Source organism: Bos javanicus, chromosome 17 (assembly GCF_032452875.1).
Source record: "Bos javanicus breed banteng chromosome 17, ARS-OSU_banteng_1.0, whole genome shotgun sequence".
In the NCBI taxonomy this organism is placed as follows: Eukaryota; Metazoa; Chordata; class Mammalia; order Artiodactyla; family Bovidae; genus Bos; species Bos javanicus.
Window position 1 is genome coordinate 63,536,494 of NC_083884.1, and position 14,298 is coordinate 63,550,791.

General features: G+C 50.9%; 1 protein-coding gene across 1 annotated transcript; it reads left to right on the top strand.

Annotated features, from left to right (window-relative positions):
* The first annotated feature begins 451 nt into the window (after positions 1-451).
* UNC119B (unc-119 lipid binding chaperone B) lies at positions 452-12,274 on the top strand. The gene is made up of 5 exons (XM_061385062.1): positions 452-747; positions 3,352-3,465; positions 6,290-6,410; positions 6,544-6,716; positions 8,793-12,274. The coding sequence occupies exons 1-5, from the start codon at positions 504-506 to the stop codon at positions 8,903-8,905; spliced, it is 765 nt and encodes a 254-aa protein (XP_061241046.1). The 5' UTR covers positions 452-503; the 3' UTR covers positions 8,906-12,274.
* Positions 12,275-14,298: the final 2,024 nt, after the last annotated feature.

Sequence of the window (14,298 nt, forward strand, 5' to 3'; positions counted from 1 at the left end):
CTGCCCAAATACAGTGGTGAATACAGCAGACTCAATCCCTGCCCCCTTTCATATTCTTATATTCCTTGCAGCCCAGTTCAATGTTTAGCCCAAAGCCTGACGCAGTAGGGTTTAAGAATGGAAATCTAATCGGACAGCTGCTTTTGCACAGCAAACACAGTCTTAACTTACCTTCTAGACTGCAGATGAAACCACATTTTCTCAAGATGCCTTGTTTGCATTTTATGTGCTAGAAAGTCATTTGACCGTACGAAATATATGCTAGATGTTTGGGGTGACTTCGGGGGCCAAGTGGAGAGTCCGGGGTACTAACGTGGCGGCCCACCTGGCTGGACCAGTGCTGGAGTCGGGGCTTGAGGGGGAGGGTAGGGGCGGGGGGCGCCAGCGACGCGGCTCGCAGGCCCCGCCCACCTCGGCCCCGCCTTCAGGTCCCAGCCCGGCCCCGCCCCCTCTCTCCATAGTTACGGCGCTGCGGAGGCGGCGGCCATCTTGGCGGCGGAGCGATGAGCGGGTCGAATTCGAAGGCTGCGGCCTTGGGGTCGGCCGTTGGGCCCGCGGGGCTGGTAACTGGCAAGGAAGAGAAGAAGAAGGCTGGCGGCGGCGTCCTGAACAGGCTCAAGGGGCGGCGGCAGGCGCCCCACCACGCGGCAGACGACGGCATCGGGGCAGCGGTCACGGAGCAGGAGCTGCTGGCTCTGGACACCATCCGGCCCGAGCACGTCCTGCGCCTCAGCCAGGTCACCGAGAGTGAGTACGGGGCCGGCCGCGTCCTCCCCTCGGCGTCGGGCCGCCGGGCCCCCGGACCCCGTGTCGCCTTCCGCGGAGCCGGCCGCTCGCGGCTCGGCTGGCCCAGGGGGTCCACCCAGGCGTCCCCGACTGGCCAGGCCTCGCTGCCCACTGCTCCGCCCGACCGAGTCGGCGCTCCCCTCCCTCACCTACACCTCAAGGGGATGGGTCCCCTTGAGCTCGACTGCCCTCCCCTGACTCCGGCCACGTCAGGCTTCCCTGTGGCCCGTCCCGGTTGGGCCCTCAGGCCCGGCCGACCGTACTCCTCCTCAGCTGGATCTCTTTGGGTGGGGACCCCCTCTCTTGGCTTCTTAACTAGCTCCTCCTGACCCTGGCAAGTGGGCCGCTGCCTCTCCCCGACTCCCTTAGCCCCCAGCTCGCTGCTATCAGAGAAGTTCCTGCTCAGCTTGGCCCCCTCGACCTGAGCCAGCTTCTGCTGCCCTCTGCCAGCCCAGACCCTACCTGCTTTCTCCGCGTTTCCCTCCACTCCGGCCCCCCGGACAGCCCCTCCTGGCTCCAGCCTGCTGTGGCTCCCTGCCTCGGCCCCCTGCCTCTTTTGGGTCCCAAGCGTTGCCCTTTTTGTGTGCAGGTGGGCTTTTCTTTTCTTTAAGTACATTGCCGCGGAGTTTCTGCCTCATTTATATGTATGTAATGTATATATTAATAAAGTTTCAGTTCCACGTATAAAACCTAAATGTGAATCCTGCCTTTGACACTTGATCTAGTGATTGATGAATATGTCAGAGTATCAGAGATGCATTTCTTGCATAGGATGCAACGGTTTTACACCTTTTATTGATAGAAGAAATACATAGCCCGCCACCTGTCCTGGCTCTCCTCCCTCTTCCTGTTCTCTTCCAGGTCATCCTCTTACTTGATGCCCTTTCTGTTGCCGCTGTTTCCCCCTGAGTTTCCAGTCCATAGGTTAGATCCTGCTTGCCCAGCCCACCCACCTGCTCCATCCTCTGGACTTCTAACTTTGAAGCCCCAGCACCAGCTTGATGGATTAAGGCTGCTCTCCTTTTATCTGTTGACTTGCTTTGGTCCACAGCTCAGGTGGCCCTCAGGAAGCTGGAGGCCATCCCAGTGATTTGAGGATGGCAGTTTGAGGCCTTGGTTCAACCTGTGTGAAATAGAATTCCCATCTTCTAAGACAGTTTTAATTTGATTCTGAGTATTGTCACGTGTCCGTTTTCAATCACTGTTTGCCTTGGGACTATCCTGAGTGTGGCTTTAGAAGGTCTTGCTCTTCTGTTTCATAGAAACATTGTGAAAAAGCTGCTTCTATTCCAACCCAGTTATCACCAGGGGTTCTGAAAGTGTGGAAATGCTCACCACCTCACCTTTTCTCACCTCCTGCTTTCTCTTGATAGCAAGGATGAATCTAGCCGCTAGTGCCTGACGCTAAGTGGCATGCTCAGAGGGCACTCAGGCCCTGTGTAGGAACTTGAGCTTGGTGCCGTTGTTTCAGAACACCTCCGCAGCTTCTTGGAGAAAGTCATAAGTCAGCTTGGTGACCTCTGGAGTTTGTTACTTTTCTTAAAGTCTCTTCCGTTCAGCAGGGTATTGATTGAGGCCCCTGTAAAGGTGCAGAACCAATATCAGTGCCTTGGGAAGTTATGGAATAATCAGTAGCTCTCAATTTTGCCATCTTATTGGAGAGTCAGCTTGTAAAACATGAAACAGCGAACACAGCAGGCAGTATAAGATACAGTACCAAAGTGAACTGTGGAGATGATGCTCTCAGGAGTCATGGTGGAAAGAAAGAAATGAAATCATCTTTGGTCAGCACTGTCTTGATTAACAGATGAAGCTATTGGCGGCTCCATCTCCCTTTGGCCTCATGCCCTCTCCAGCAAATCTGTCCTGCCACCTGGGTGGGTAGGGCCCACCGCCTGGTTTTGTGCAGCCCACAATCCAAGAATGATTTTTACCTTTTCAAATGGTTGGGGAAAAAAATCTCTTGGGACACACAGTTATATAAAATTTGTATTTTTTTGTCTGTAAATAGTTGTGTGACTGCATTTGTGCTACAGTGACGGAGTTGAGTAGTTCTGATAGTGAGTGTGTGGCCTCAAAAACTAAGTTACTCATTTTCTGACCCTTTACAGAGAAAGTTGGCTGATCTCTGCTTTGTGATACGGTCAGCAGGCATGCACCACATTCACCACTGCGTGCATGCGTGTGTGCTCGCTCAGTCGTGTCTGACTTTTGGGTCAGCATGTTTTTAAATGGATTTCTAAAAAAGTTCTGTTGTGTTTTGACTTCTGATGAAAGGTTTTTAGGTCATTTTTGAAGTGTTTCCAGAGAAATTCCCTTCTACCATTCCTGTTTCTAAGTGTTACGGTAATCTTCCATCTAAACCAAGTCCATGCACTTTTCTCCTTTCTTGGATCCCATAATTCTCTGCATGCAACTTTTGGCTATAACATAAGAGGAAGTTTTGGGGTATATTTTATGTAAGAAAAAAAACAACCCGAGTTTGCTTCACAACTTGAGAAGGAAATGGTAGTTTCGGAGGATTATTTAACAGCATTGGTCTCTCTCTCTCTCTTTCATTTTCAGATTATTTATGTAAACCTGAAGACAACATCTACAGTATTGATTTTACCCGCTTCAAAATTCGGGATTTGGAGACAGGGACAGTGCTTTTTGAAATTGCCAAACCTTGTGTTTCAGGTAGGTCTCAGTATCGCATCAACAGTAGTCAGTTGACTGTCGGAGCACAGAGTCTTTGAGGCTTGAGTTTTTGTGTGCCATTGCATCCTGTATCATGGACGCCGCAAGGCCTGCCTCTGAGCCGCCTCCTAAAGCCTGGCCTACAGGTTTGAAGCTGTGCTTGCTGAGTATTTACTCTGCACTGGTTATCAGTTCCATGGTTTTCTGTTTACATCATCTCATGGAATCCTCACACCTCTGTGAGGAGTTATTATCCTTATCTTCCAGATAAGGAAACAGGCCCAGAATTTCCAAGTGACTTTCCTAAGGTCCCATGCTCTTTGATCTGATCGCGTCACCTCCACTTAGGAAGGAATCCTTGAAATGAAAGTATAATGAGGAAAGCCTGCCCGAGCCTTGAGTCGTGGGGATTCTCTGGAAGGGCGATAGGGAGGCTTCCAGTCCACATCATGAGGCAGTTTCTTTCTCTTCTCACGCCCTTTCCATTGAATAGTGTCTCAGATTTCCTAGTTAGTCCCGGTTTGGATTTTAATCTCCAGCATTTTCTGGATGATCAGAAGGCCCAGGCCTGTGAACTCATTTGCTTGGGACCCCTTCAGTTAGCCTTGAATGAATACTGCTCGTACTTGTGATGTGGTTCCAGGGCACTTCATTTCTGACTAGGGGACCACTTGTAGGTCTGGGGAGCATGTCACTGGAGATTGAGCGCCCCCTGGAGTTTGTTTTTAGAACTCCAGCCCAGATAGTCCAGAGTTGCAGCCAGTCTGTGCTAATGCCTCTTTTTGCCAAGCTTTTCACATCTATTTGCTATTCAGAAGGAGCCTGTAAGTTTGGTAAGACAGCTGTTAGTAACCAAGTAAGTCAAAGGGTTTCATGAAAAAGTCTCAGCCAGACTAAGGCATCCGTCTCTTGACCCCACTTGAGATTCCTTGCTGATTGACCCAACGTGAGATTGCTACCATAATCCTGGACTGACCAGGGCACTAAGGCTCGAGCTGGTAGGTACTTATCTTGTATTGGGAGGGTCGGGGCCACCTAGTTTCCTGGGTCTGTGCCATTCGCATCTCTAAGCTTCCTGTCCTTGTGTTAAGATGTTCCCAGGACCCAGGGAACACCAGGGCTACTTCGGGTATATGGATTTGGATGAGACAGGACTGAGAATGGTCATTTCAGTACAAAACTGAACTGTCACAGGAAGGTCAGCACCAGACACTGTAAAAATACCTTGATTTTCAGCCCGTCCAGCCTTTAAGGACCTTGATTGACTAAGGTGCACGCCGAACCAGAGCCCTCCTGCAGCACTTTTCTGATGAGCTCGAATCCCCAAGAAGATCTGCTCTGTTTCTTTCTGAATCCCATAGTTGGAGCCGGGCCTCTGGAGTCTACCTTTGAACTCCCACTCAGTCTGGCTGTCCACTGCTCTTGGGATATTTGATGCTAAAAAAGACTTCTCTTATTGTATTGGTCAGCCTAGACCTGGAAAAAAATGCTCTTGCTGGACACTGGGTGGCTGCTAGAGAGGGCGCTAACTCCTGGTTCACATTAGAATGTCTGCCAGTTCCTTTTGGGTTCAGGAATGGGCTAGACCAGAGCCCATCATTACTGGTGTGGACCGTCTTCTTTCTTGGGTCCTGCGTGTTGGTTCATGGCCCATCTGCTTCATGCTTCACTCTTTCTCAGATGGTCAGAGTGTTGGGCCTGGTATGGCCTGGAATAGGTAGTAATCCAAGGAGGTGCAGTTCCCCAAGGCTGAAGGTCACTGTCTTTCATTTAAATAGCAGAATTATTTCTAGGGATTTGTCTTTGCTGTGCCAGAAATTTCTGCATTCTTTGGAGGTGCCTTCTCGATAGTTTCAACTTTTGCAGCCTCTTTATTTTGCTTAGCAGCAAGCACATTAACTTGGTCAACAGCCGACCTGGTCTGTAAAGCACAGACCACTTCAGGGGCCTGGTACCCACCTGGTGTTCAGGCTTCAGCGTTAGGACATGGCCCAAGGCCTCAGGTTATATAAAAGGCAAATAGCCTCGTGTTTAAGAATAGGCTTCGAGTCTGATGGGCCTGGATCTACATCCTTGCTCCCTTAATTTACTGTAGGCTCACTTCGCTTTATTGAACTTCACAGATAGTGTGTTTTTTTATAAATTGAGATAGTGTGTTTTTTTATAAATTGAAAGTTCATGGCAGTTTTGTATTGAGTAAGTCTGTTGGCTCCATTTTTTCAACAACATTAAAAGTTTTTTAAATTTATAGTTGATTTACAGTGTTGTGTTACTTTCTGGTGTATAGTTATATATTTTTTCATTTTCTTTCCCATTATGGTTTATTACAGGATATTGTATGTAGCAGCATTATTTATATTTTGCTATGGCTTTGCAGGATCTTAGTTCCCTGACCAGGGATCCAACCCATGCCCCCTGCAGTGGAACCACAGAGTCCTAACCACTGGACCACCAGGGAATTCTCGGCAGCGTTATTTTCATTTTAATTTTTTTTTAATATTTATATTTATTCAATTTACTTCTTTGGCTGCTCTGAGTCTTAGTTGTGGCATGTGGGATCTAGTTCCCTGACCAGGGATTCAACCCTGGGGTTTTGATTGAAGACTGGGGGGAGTTTGGACCCATAAGCTCACCTCTCTGGGTCTGTAAAGTGGAGATAAAATGCAGACAACACCTCCAGGGTTGTTAGGACCCTGTGAGGTGTGCAGGATGGAGCCAGGAATCTTCAGCAGGTGCTCAGTGAGCACGGCCGTCCTGCTGCGGGTGTCGGTACCCCGGACTGGTCGTGCTTTTTGCTGAGCTGGCGTTCCGTGTGCCCTTTCAGACCAGGAGGAGGAAGAGGAGGAGGAAGGGGAGGCAGGCGGAGATGTGGACGTCAGCGCAGGCCGCTTCGTCCGCTACCAGTTCACACCGGCGTTTCTCCGCCTGCGCACCGTGGGCGCCACGTGAGTCCCGGCATCTCCTGAGGGGAGCACCTTCTTCTGGTTCACAGAGAAGAATGTCCTGTGTTGGATTGGGGTTGGCTCTAGCGGAGGGAGGAGGCAACAAAGCCGAGCTTACGGAGATTGTGTTTCGCAGGGTGGAGTTCACCGTGGGAGACAAACCTGTGTCAAACTTCCGCATGATCGAGCGGCACTACTTCCGGGAACGGCTGCTGAAAAATTTTGACTTTGATTTCGGCTTCTGCATCCCCAGCAGCAGGAACACTTGCGAGCACATCTATGAGTTTCCCCAACTTTCTGAGGATGTCAGTAGGTATCCCCTGACTTGTGCAACGTTTTGGATCTTTCAGCTTAGCAGGAGTGGACCTTGAAGTGAAATCCATCTGGTCTGGCGATCTCGTTGGCAGAGAACCAGGGATGTGATGGGTTTCCAGTCACTTGACCTCAGGCTTCTCATTTCCTTTCGCTCCTGTCTCGTGTTTCACACTCTGGCTCTGCTGGCAGCGGGACTCTGAAGTTGTTGATACAGGCCATCCTTTAAGAAGCCTGTGCAGGGAAGGGTGTAATGGAGGGAGATGAGAGGAGACCCCGGCCCTCCCCGGGGTGCCCATTCCATACACAGCCAGTCACGGTTTCACTGTTCTGAACCCCAGTTCCTGCTCAGCACTGCACTGGCCCTTTGCTTCCTCCTTAATCAGAGCTCTGGTGAAACTAAGCTGAGTGGGATTCTCAATCTGAGGACCACCTCTTTCTCATTCTCTGCCAGTAGAAGGGTCATGAGATAAACTGTCAGAATAGATCAGGCAGGAAATAGCGAGCTGGTCGAGGTGTGGGAGCAGGAGTGACAGAATGGAAACAAGGTCTTAGGAAGAGATATGGGGAGGGAGACCTGGGGGAGGCACCAAGCAGGGAAGGCCAGGCCAGGGAGGAGATGGACTCGATGACAGGACGAACAGGATGTGTAGTCCTGTGGTTTCCATCTGGCTCTTTGACATTAGCATCGCCTGTGAGTCGTGAGGGTAAGTTGTTCTAGAGCAATGAAGATACAATGGGATCTGTGAGTAGTGGTGGAGTTTAGTTGAATTGTGGGCAAGGGTCTGCATACACTGACCAGTTTTCTCAGAGTCCCAGATCCTTGAGAGTGTTGTTTTCTGACAAGTGCTCTGTGCTTGTGCAGCAGTCCTATTCACAGGTAAAGTGAGGATTGATGAGAAGTGGGCAGGGTGTCAACTATATCTGCTATCATCATGATCCTGTTTTTATAAAGCCTGCTCCCCAAGCTGGGCTGGAATTGTTGATACTTGCAAGAGATTAAGTACAGCATTTCAAGTTTTTTATCAAAGGCCAGCCATCTAACTTTCTCTCCTTGAAACCAGATAAGCTAAAAGGGGATGGGGGTCAGTCCTCTGGATGTGAGCTAAATAACGTTGGTGAGTTCAGAGAACTTGAAGCAGTCAACGCACCTTTTGAGAACTGTGGTCAGCGACAGCGTTTCCTCCAGAGGATTCAGAATAGCGCATGATCACTGACTCAGAATCAACCAGGGGTGGTGGCTCGCAGGTCCCTTGACCCTCCATTTATAGTTAAAGACCTGGGGCAGCTGCCTCAACACACAGAAAATTCAAGTCTGGGTCCCAGGGCAGGCTTGCCTTTGCAGGATCGTTGGCGAGTTAACAACCACGCGCCATCTCTGGAGAAGACACCTTGCCCCCCTGCACACCTAGGATTCCTTTGTTGTAGGGGTGCCTGTGGGTGGGCCCAGTGAGGCACCACTTTCTAAATTTGGACCAGAATGTCTGGACGTGGGGGCCAGAAGCACCAATCAGTCAGCTGCTTTGATGCATGTTGGCAGACGGGCGAGCTCCTCTCCCTAGGGTTCTGACTGAGCACCAGGCTGATGATGGCCACGGAGGGCCAGGCCCAGCGCTTGTGGCCTCCTGCTGTGGAAGTGGATGGCACGCACCGTTTGGGGGCCTCTGTGGTCCCAGGTCTCCCCAGCTCTCCAGGCCTGGCTCCCTCTGTTCTGACCTCATTATTCTGATAGCACACGCTCACATTTCAGGAAGGGCTGGTTTATGCACTTTTGTGTGTGGGTGCTCAGTCACGCCTGACTCTTTGCAGCCCCATGGACTGTAGCCCCACCAGGCTCCTCTGTCCTTGGGATTTCCTAGGCAAGAACACTGGAGTGGGTTGCCATTTCCTCCTCCAAGGGATCTTCCTGACCCAGGGATCGGACCTGCGTCTCTTCTGTCTCCTGCATTGGCTGGCGGGTTCTTTACCACTGAGTTACCTGGGGATTTAGAGGGGATGCTGAGTTTTTTCCCACCTGGTCCATAGGGCAGACTCACACATAACTGTTTGCATTTTTTCCCTTCTAACTTGTAGTTCGTCTGATGATTGAAAATCCCTATGAGACCCGTTCTGACAGCTTTTACTTCGTCGACAACAAGCTGATAATGCACAACAAGGCCGACTATGCCTATAATGGGGGCCAGTAGCAGCGGCCAGAGCAGACGGGGAGGTGCTTTGCTGTGGCCCGAGGTCCTGGCGCACGGAGGTGGTTGAAGCTGCTGTCTGTTGACACATATCTGGAACGTGGCCCCCGGAAGCCGAGGCCGGGGTGGTAGTTTCCTGTGCTCCAAGAGAGGTGCCAAGCAGTGCTGTGTCTCTTTCCCCCTGTATTTTTTCCTCCCTTTTCCCCCTGCCCCTTAGGTTGCAGAGGTAGTCAAACTTAAAATAAGACTCCTGGAATCCAGATAGAAAGAAAGTTTATTTTCCCGGCTCCTTCAGGATGTCCTGATGAGCCTGGGTCTCTGCAGGCACAGCTGTACTAGGGAGAGAAGGCTCTTCTGTAGCTTCAGGGGCCCTCTGTGAAGCTGAGACTCCTCCCTCACCTGCAGGGCCGCCATCAGCACACTCAGACCTCAGCCTGAGCATTGTCCTTAACCTGCTGGAGAGGACCTTGAACGGAGTGGAGCAGAGGATGGGGCCAGGAGTTGAGGCGCGGGGATGGGCAAGGCTGCCGAACCTAGGGAGCCCTTACCTGTCTGACTTCCGGGATCTTGGCTGCTGCTCCTGGCGCACCCCCGAGGTTTCAGCCTGGCCGTGCCTTCCCGTTCTCCTTCCAGACGGAAGATGAGCTTGCTCTGCTTTTCCTAGCTCCTGCCTTTTGAGTGTCTCCTGAAATCGAATGTGTCCATTTTCTCTCTGGGAACTGTAGTGTCGCTCGAGGCCAGCACAGGCCTCGTTGTGTTCTGGTTTTTTATTTCTAGGCTTGTGGGGAGGTTTTACAAAATGTCAGGGGTGCTCCCAGCGTACGTGATGTGTGGCTAGACTCCCGAGTGCCGATCAGACTCCCACGGCTCCTCTGGATCTTGTCCTCTCTGCTTTTGTACTGAAGCTGCTCTGGAACCATCCTGGCCGGTCCCACCTGAGTAAGGCGGATTCTGGTCCTGTGGACCGCTAGTCGGAATGGTCTCGGTGTTGGGAAAAGGGGGAAATGGGCTGAGGTGGCCTGGCAGAGACATGTGTTCTCCAAAACGTGTCTCTCTGCACTTCCCTCAGGCCCTCATTGGACGGACTCGCCCCGCCTTAGTTCCCTAACTGCTGTCTGTGTGGGTGGATTCAGGTGCTCAGGCCTAACTCCTGTCCTTATGATGAGATTTTTGCCGTGGCCAGGGCTCAGCGTTCATAGGAAGGTCGCAGTAGGAAGGGCCCAGGCACGTGGTACCTCTGACAGGAGCGCCGCCTCCCCGGTGTTGGGGAGAAAGGCCGGGCGGGGCCAGGAGAGGAGGGCCCGCGCTGTGCCGCAGGTGGACCTGGCCTTTCGCTGCCCCGTGTTGCACCCTGTTTGGTTTGTAGAGCATGAGTGGCCTTGAACTTTGGTCCAGTGCTTTGTGCCAGGCCAGAGTCTGGGCTGTGCCAGAGGCCAGCAACTTGCTCACTGAGAGCACCCTGGTTTCATCGTGGGTGCCAGCCCTGCACCCAGCTCCCGAGGCAAGAAGAAACTGGGCTCCCTGCAGGGCAGGCTGCTCACCCCAGACCTGATGAGCCCCAGAACTGGAGTCGGCTGCAAATCCAGGTGCCTTAGGTGTGGCTCCTTCCCGTCCCTGGCGGACAGACGCGGCGCTGCCTCTTCACTTTCTCTCTCGCTGGGGCACCTTCAACAGATCTGTGTTCACTGGGCTCTTCTCTCTGCGACAAGCCCACTCGGGAGAGTTTCCACTATTTGATGTTTAATTATTATCTAGGAAATGGTTTGGAGCTGTCCAGAGCCCTGCTCAGGAGAGTGTGTCCCAGACAGATCCCGTCTTGTGGGCTCGTAGGCTGTCCCTCAGCTGCAGTGTTAGTGGTTGCTGGGAGGAGGGCAGGGGGAAGCGGGTGTTCTGGCTTGAAGAGTGCTGCGCCCTTTTCCCAGGAGTTTGCCTTAGTTTCACTGGAGACCACTGTGAGGCAGGGTAGGGGTTGGTCCCCTTCTGCACTTGAAGGTCTGGCGTCTGTACCTGGGACTCCAGATACTTGTGTCCAGCTACTCAGGAAACCTTGAGGAGCCTCTGGGGTGTTGACTAGGATAAGCTTGAAATTCATCCTTCTGTACCCGAACTGGGGAGAGAATTGGAAATTATACTTTCTCTGAAAGTAGCTGAACTCATCAGAAGCTGAATCAGGAGGCTGTGGCGTTGAGAAATTTGGACTATGGGCAGCAGTTACCTGTGGGCACTGGGGCAGCCAGCCAGAAACTGCCTGCCGGGGAGACACGCCCTCCCTCTGTTCAGACCTGGCACTGGCGAGGCAGCTCCTGAAGGGAACACATCCCAGCAGACCAGCTCACCCAGCTGTGGCCAGAGGGCTGCCGCCTGCACCCCTCCTCCTCCTGTCTCGCTCCTGTCCTTCTGCCCTGGAGGCTCCTGGGAGAGCACCTTTCTTTTCCTGTGGCGCCTTTGGGCTGAGATGCCCTTTTAGCTTCTGCAGAGAAGACCATGGTTTATTTTATTCTGTGTTTTAAAGAGTAAACAGGAAATAAGTAAAAGTCGTTCTGGGATAAAGTAGGTCATCCTCTCCTCATGTATCAGCTCGTAGCTGTCTCGCAGGGAACGCAAGTATTCAGGGCTTTGCAGGACTTCTGAAGGCACTCAAAGTATGGACCACCCGATTCTCAAATACGGGCAGTGATTTGGGGGTCTTGGAGCGCTCCTTAGACTGAAGAGTCTTGATGCGGCAGTAGCTGGGGGGATCTTCAACTTGTTTTTTTAGTCGAAGTGGAACTCACTTCTGGAACAGCCTTAATAGGCTGTGTCCAGTGTGCCAGTTGGGTGTCTTGCTCTGGTGTGTCTTGCCACCCTGATCCTCTCAGTTGAGTACTCCCAGTGTCCTCTTAGTTTTTTGCTGTAAAGTCAGTTTCTTCCTGGTGGCCTTTGTCACCATGATTTCAGATTGGGGAATGGGGACCATTCTCAGAATTATAGCACAGACTCAGTGTCTGTGGGTGAGGACCCCTGATGGAGAGGATGCCAGTCTACTGGTGAAGGAACCTAAGCGTCGATCCTGTTTCTCACATTCCATGTCACGGAACGTCTTAGGCACAAGAAGGATCTGATGGAGGTGGATTTACCCCTTGTTGTATACAAAGGATCACGTAAAGTCGTTGAACTTGTGAAAGTCTATTTTTTTCCCCTGTAAGTCTATTTTTCACAGAATACAAGAAACGTCAATGACCAAATCTGTCCTTCCTCCCTTTCCCCTTCCTTCACCTAAGATCCTCGTTCCAGTTTCTATTGTCTTTGTGTCCAAAGTAAACTAGGTGACTTATTTGTATAAAATGTTATTTTGCCACAAGAGACAGTAATAAAAGAAAGATTTTCACAGTATGTGTGCCCTCTCGTGTCTCCTGACTGGGCCTCTTGCTTTGCAGGGGGAGTAGGTATGGAGTGGGGGTGGGCTCTGAGTTTCTTTACGTGGCCTTTCTGTAAACCTTTCGGTTTAAAGGGTAGCCCTGGTTTCTAGAGTGATAGGACACAGTATTGTGTGTTAGGTTTCATGTGTCTTTGCTTTGCAATTTAATGAAATGGTTTGAGAATTTTAAATGCATATGTATTTTAAAGTTAGGTTCATTGAGGTGTGTTTTAACCATACCTCATCTAAGAGTCAATTCAACCCATTTAAGAGTATGGTTTGATGAGTTTGATAAATGGATACCTGATCACAGTCATGATAAAGGACGTTTCCATCACCTTGGAAAATTTCCTCAAGTTCCTGCTGTCTGCAGCCAGTTCCCTCCCTCCACGCAACCCCTTGGAACCAACTTCTGATTCCTGTCTTTTTTGGAAAACATGCATATTTTTAATATAACACTTACATTCATGTTTAAGGTCACAAACGATGCAAGTTAAAAATAACTCTGGTTTAGACAGTTTGTGGCACCTGAAGGTCTGTTGGCCTCTGCCTACAAACACTCATTGATTTTCCCCTTCTCTTCCCCCTTTTCTTCTACCCAGGGCTGGTGCCCACGTGCGGTAGTAAAAGGTATGAAAGCCTCAGAGGAGCATTTGCCAACGACAGTAAATGTACTGTCGGTTTAGAGGCTTGCTTTTGAATGCATTTCTTCTAAATGCAAATATAGAAGCATCAACTCAGTGGACATGAATTTGAGCAAACTCTGGAAGATAGTAGAGGACAGAGGAGCCTCGTGGGCACAGTCCATGGGGTTGCAAAGAATTGGACATGACTTAGTGACTTAAGGAAAAAAACATTTGAAAGACTGCCACATCTTTTAATTGATCTTCAGAAATCAGATCAAGTTCTGGTTTCAGTCTGTGCTGGAGACAGACGCCTGGCTGAGTTAATGGGTGAAGAAAGGCAGCTGGAGGGACTGGGTTCCTGGGTGCATGTGGGCAGTGCCTGGAGCCTGTGGAAGTCTGACTCACACCTGGGCCCATGGAAGATGCTTGTCAGGCAAGAGAAATCGCTGTAATTTTGGGGCGCAGGGTGGAGGGGTCCTGACTAAGGACAAAATGCAGGACATTAGGACACAGCATTCAAGGCTCCCATTGGAGGGATAGGTGGGGTTCTCTGCTCCACAATTGGGAGTGAGACGCGGGACCACAGAGGGACAGGGAAGCAGCAGTGTCACCCCACCTTCACAACCTCCTGGCACCCCAACTCCTTATGCCAAGATAATGAGCAGCAGCGTAAGACCCTTGCCCCACTGGGCACTCAGGCTAGTAAGGGACTTGATAAGATTTCAGATGCTACCTGCCAGAAATAAAACAATGGGATGGAGAGCTTGTGAAGGGAAGCACCAGCCTCCTCAGGGAGGTGTTGATGGGAAGGAGTCTTCCAGCGGAGGGAATGGTGACTGTAAAGGTCCTGAGGCAGGAAGCAGCTAGAGATCCTGGAGAAAAGCTGCACTGTGAGGCTTCAGCAGTGACAGCGAGGGCGCGGTGGGTTTGGGGCCGGGGAACGCCAAGTGGAGTTTTTTAGATCACGGAACTGGATTTTAAGTGACTTAGCAGCAACAGCAGGCTCGCCCCCTGAAGAGTTTTAAGGTCAGCCTAGAACCAGGAAATCAACCCTGAATATTCATCGGAAGGACCGAAGCTGAAGCTCCAAATACTTTGGCCACCTGATGAGAAGAGCCGACTCATTGGAAAAGACCCAGATGCCGGGAAAGCCTGAAGGCGATTGAAGGCAGGAAGAGAAGGGGACGACAGAGGATGAGATGGTTGGACAGCACCACCGACTCAATGGACATGAATTTGAGCAAACTCCGGGAGATAGTGAAAGACAAGGAAGCCTAGCGGGCTTCAGTTCATGGGGTCGCAGAGCGGGATACGACTTAGCAGGCGGAACAGAACCAGCTTGGGAGACTTTGCCTAAAGAGTTGGATTATCTC